At 52.8% G+C, this 5,328-nt stretch overlaps 1 protein-coding gene across 1 annotated transcript; it reads right to left on the reverse strand.

The window, feature by feature from the left end:
• Nucleotides 1–2,862: 2,862 nt before the first annotated feature.
• On the reverse strand, nucleotides 2,863–4,950 carry DUSP1 (dual specificity phosphatase 1; the record flags this gene model as incomplete). Its single annotated transcript, XM_080698898.1, has 4 exons — nucleotides 2,863–3,233; nucleotides 3,638–3,857; nucleotides 4,225–4,370; nucleotides 4,584–4,950. 4 exons carry the CDS (start codon nucleotides 4,948–4,950, stop codon nucleotides 2,863–2,865), a joined length of 1,104 nt encoding a protein of 367 aa, XP_080555024.1.
• Nucleotides 4,951–5,328: the final 378 nt, after the last annotated feature.

Consider the following 5,328-nt stretch of genomic DNA (forward strand, 5'->3'; position numbering starts at 1 on the left):
GTTCAATGATTAAGTTTAAGATTTTTTTGTTATTGTTTTTGTTTTGAGATACTAGGGTTGGTTTGAATTCAGGAGCATTCTATATGGCCAGCCCTATTTTATGCTTAAATTTATTTACTTATTTATTTTATTTTTTAAATTTTATTTATTTTTTGCAGTACTGGGGATGGAACGCAGGGGCATTCTACCTCAAAGCTACAGCCCCGGCCCTATTTTTTATTCTTTATTTTGAAACAGGGTCTCATTGAGTTGCAAAGAACCTAAGTAGCTGAGGCTGTCCATGAACCGTGATCCTCCTGTCTCAGCCTCCCAAATGCTGAGATTACAAACATGCACCCCCATGCCTGTCTCTTCATTTTTATTTTGAAACAGAGTCTCACTAGGTTAATGAGAGTCTCACTACTGGTTGAAGCTGTCCTTGAACCTGCAATCAATGGGTCATTGTATGGGGTGGGAAAACAGACACCCCCACCCCGTTTCAGCCTTCCAAGTACTGGGATCACAGGCCTGCACCCCTCCTCCTGGCTTTAAGTATTTCTTTACACCAGGAGATACTGATTCCCCTAGCAAGAAAAGCAGTATCAGGCCAAATGTGCCATTTTGGGGGCTTGAACACACAGGCCCCATTAGTGGTAAGCGGGTGAGCCTGGTTCTGGGCTGTGTGAGGCAGAGTGGGTTGACTGGTAGAAGTGAGTGAACTGTTTTCACTGGAGCTCCTGAAGGCAGTGCTGTAATTTTCCACTGAGTGCATCTCACTGGAGATTAATTTTGGTTCAGCTAGGGCCTGCCAAGTTGAAAGTGAAGGCCCAAGCCCTGGGGGAGGGCAGCCTTAGACTCGATCCTCCACCATAGACTCCACATTGCTGGTACATTTCCACAAAGGGAGGTAACTGCAATAGTAAATTTCTAGAGTTTGATCAAAATAGTGGGTATGCTTTGTTTTGAATGCATGAACACACTTGCCATAGAAAGGAAAGCCAGCCAAGGAAATGAGCTTGCCAGATCCGGGTAAGTGCTGACGTCTGAGAACACAGGGATCTTTGGGGCTGACTGGTGGGGGAGATCAAAGACACCGGATTCTATGGCAAGACCTTGAACTACCAGGCTGGAGGAGGACCAGGGCACAGGACACTCCCACATGGTTCAATGGGATGGTTCCTTTTCTGCTTTCCGCAGCACTTTGTCCAGAAAGTTAGGGGGAGGGGAGGCAGTCACCAAGGGCCCAGTCACCCAAGAGCTTTGCAGTTATTTAATCCAACATCTCAGACTGGATTATGGGTTGGTAGTCAATTATACAGTCTCTGTCTTAGCCTGCTTGGCAAGTGAATAAAAATTGAAAATATTGTCCTATAGCAAGTTAGATCTAATTGCCTGTCTTCTGGGGTGGGGGTGAAATCTGAGTAGCAAGTGACCTGAAGCAGGCAGCTGACAAAATCGCTGTGTTGCCAAGTGGAGGTTGGCACGGACACCCTTCAAAAGGCTACCCATGGTCAGGCGGGGGAGGGGCTTTGCAGGTGGTTTCTGTACATTGTATTTTCTTATTGTGCTTGGGCTTTTTTCTTTAGAGCCACTTGATATATTATTTTCTCAGAAATAAAGGCTTTTTTCAAAAGCAAAAAGAATGCGTGAGAGAGGCAAGTGATGAAGTACAAATATTATAAAAATAGGAAACAAAATACAGGCTCCAATTCCCTACCCTTGCCACCTGGCCACGGTGGGTCTCAGGATTCACATCTGCAAAACACATGGCTGTTTTTTCTGGGGGCACAGTACGGGCAGCCTTGCACATAGTAGGAACACATTTATGTCAAGTGTTTTGGAAAACTATTTTCTCTGAACTCCAGTGCAGCTCAGAGGGGAAGGAGAAATTCACATGAAAAAGGCAAACGGTCTTGTCTTCCTCTCTCTGGCTCTGAGGACACTTGGTCTCCCTGGGTGACATGGTAGGTCATAGTTAAAAGGGACACAGGTGGACACTTTCACCCTATACTAGGAATTTTGCCGTACCAACAGATTTCTCACACCAGATCTCACCTGTCTACGCCCCCTGCAACCCAGTCATCTCATCTGAGTGGCCACCAAGGACCACAGGATCAAGTACCACACACATCCTGGCATCTCTGGTCCAAATGCTTCCCCATTTCAACATCAGGACAGGAATCAGGTAGGGTTGCCAAAGAAACAAAGAGATTTTCTTAGAAATATCATAATTTATTCTGCTGTATAAAAAAGTCATTCTTGTATAACAAAATGTCTTCTTGGAAGAAGAAATATATTATTTCAGGTCATAAATAATCGGCAAACGTAACTGTTGGCAACTATAAAAAAAACAAAACAAAAAACACTGGTGTTTCCCATCAGTGCTGAAAACAAACCTGCTCAGTATCTATTTACAAGATAGTACAGTACTCAAACATAAAAATTGAGGTATTTGGTTCTAGGAGTAGACACTGACATTTGTGAAGGCAGACCACCTACATGGAAATAAATAAGGTATGTTCTCATACATATATGTCGTCGGGAATGGTTAATACTGGTAGGTATGTCAAGCATTAAGTTTCTAGAAAAAACAGAGGCAAGCAAAGAAAACAGCTCCCACACGAGTCCTTTCTCTTCTGCCCCGTTTTGTCAGAGGGACTTGATGTCATACCCACTATATTGGTCCCGAATGCGCTGAGTTCAGCAAATGTCTTGATGTCAAGTCACCATTACTACTGCTTAGGAACTCAGTGGAGCTCGGGTGAAATTAAATAAATAAGGACCAGCCCCAGCAAAGCCTCTCCCTGGAGATACTGGATCTGTCCTCGGGAGGAGCAGCCTGGAGTCCGGGTAGGACTTGAAGTCCTGGCCTCTGGGGCCTTTTCAGCAGCTGGGGGAGGTGGTGAGGGGGCTCTGTAGGTAGCTGAGAGCACTGTTCGTGGGGTGCACAGGGATGGAGACGGGGAAGTTGAAGACGGTGGTGGTGGAGGTACCCCGGTCCAGCACGGCCATGGCGGGACTCCCGGCCTCGGCCGAGCAATGCGGGGCCAGCACCTGGGACTCGAACTGCAGCAGCTGGCCCATGAAGCTGAAGTTGGGGGAGATGATGCTTCGCCTCTGCTTCACAAACTCAAAGGCCTCGTCCAGCTTCACCCGGTTAGTCCTCATGAGGTAAGCGAGGCAGATGGTGGCCGACCGGGAGATGCCCGCCTGGCAGTGCACAAATACCCTTCCTCCAGCATTCTTAATGGAGTCTGCAAAACAAAGGGTGGCTGGTTAGTGGGGAGCTCGGGAGAACAAGGGGAGCCCAGGTACGGGGTTTCTGAGCGCTTCCTATCCAGAGAAGGTCAATGGCACGCCATGCTGTTCACGGAGGCAGCTTGGGGTGTTGACTGTGCAAAGCACAGCAAGGGACCCCACTTAGCAAATAAACCCTGGAAGGAGCGAGTCAGCTTCCTGGGGCTCCCTTTGCTCTTCTGTAAGGTAGGACAGCAAATTCCCGTTGTGCAGGAACATTGCTTACACAAGACTGACTTTTACTGTCTAGAGGAAGGCTCAGAAGAGGATTATTCAAATAAGTCCTTGCCTCAGAGGCGGGGCTCAGCTGCCTACACGGGGACAGAGGCGCAGAGAAGTCCCAGGCGCCCGTTCTAGTTACCTATGAAGTCGATGGCCTCGTTGAACCAGGAGCTGATGTCTGCCTTGTGATTGTCCTCCACCGGAATGCTCTTGTACTGGTAGTGACCCTCGAAATGGTTAGGACAGTTGGCTGAGACGTTGATCAAAGCAGTGATGCCCAAGGCATCCAGCATGTCCTTGCGGGAAGCATGGTAGGCACTGCCCAGGTACAGAAAGGGCAGGATCTCCACGGGGCCACCCTGAAATCCAGAAAAAAATCCCACGCTCGTCACGCTTGCTCAAAGCAACACCAGTGCCCACACCCACAAAAACTCCCGGCTAGAAAGTGAGTTTCTGATTCTGCATATCCTCCACAGTACTGCTAATGAGTATAAATAAATAGGCGTCTGAGCCCAAGTGCCCAGGCACAGCCAAAAGATTCATTCCTGTAATGCCAGCAACTAGAGGCTCGGCTCCATCAGCCCACTTAACCGTAGAATCCATCAGGTCCCTGTGTCCTCTGTTATAAATAAAGCTGCAGCCACTTCCCATGGACTCTGCTAGCTCCGTTCTTCTGGCCTTCCTAGCTCCTACTTCTTCCTTCCTCCAGCACCGGCTCCTACTGACCTGATCGTAGAGTGGGGTGCTGCAGGAACTGCATCCAGATTCTGCGCTGTCGGGGACACTAGTACTCAGGGGAAGGCTGAGCCCCATGGGGGTTGACTGTTTGCTACACAGCTCCGGGCAGGAAGCCGAGAAGGCTTCGTATCCTCCTGAGAATACAAAAAACAAAATTTTTTCCATTAGTACCACCGGGACAGGGACCTGGAGACAACACCCCCGCCCACCGGGGGCTGGTGGTTTGCATCCCAGAGGGCCGGGCTGGTCTTTGTTTCTAAAGCCAAACAAAGCCCAAGGAGTCCCCAGAGGGCCTCGCGCTGCAGCGCCCAGGCTGCCGGGTGGCGGGAGCCCGGGTCGGGGCGTACCTTTGAGCAGCACGACCTTGGCGGAGCGCGCCTCCCGGCAGAGCGCGCCGGCGGCCAGGGCCAGCGTGCCGTCGCGCTTGGCGCCGTCCAGCGCGGCGCTGCGCTCGTCCAGCAGCACCACGGCGTGGTAGGCGCCGGCCAGCAGGCGGCCGCGCAGCTCCGCGTTGGGCAGGATGTGCTCCAGGCCCACGGCGCCCTTGGCCCGGCGGCGGACGATGGTGCTGAGGCGCACGTTCACCGAGCCCGCGATGTGGCCGGCGTTGAAGGCGAAGAAGGAGCGACAGTCCAGCAGCAGGCACTGCGCCGCGCGCTCCCGCAGCAGCGCCCGCAGGCCCCCGGCGTCCAGGGCGCCCACCTCCATGACCATGGCCGGTGCCAGCGCCCCCAGCGTCGCGGCCTTCGCTGCTCTTTGTCCTGGGGGGCCAAGGGCAGGGCGGCGGCTTTCGAGGACAGGCGCGACCCCCGTCTCCGCGCGCAGATGCTGGGCCCGGGGCTCGCTCTGCGCCGGCACCTCCGCCTCCGCCCTCGCGGTGTCCGGCCGTGCGGCCGCCGGGGCTCTGCCTGGCTCTGCGCGCTCAGGGAGGCCGCCGCTCCGCCGTCCTGCGCTGCGCGCTCGGCCCCGGGCCGCGAGCTTTTATGTGACCCGCGCGGGGCGGGCCGCGGTGGGGGAGGGCTTGTTTGTTTGAATGGCGGTCACGTGGCGCGGTGCCGTCACCCGGCCGGGCGCCGAGCTGCCAGCGGCGAA

Source organism: Muscardinus avellanarius, assembly GCF_963383645.1.
Source record: "Muscardinus avellanarius genome assembly, chromosome: 7".
NCBI classification, from domain to species: domain Eukaryota; kingdom Metazoa; phylum Chordata; class Mammalia; order Rodentia; family Gliridae; genus Muscardinus; species Muscardinus avellanarius.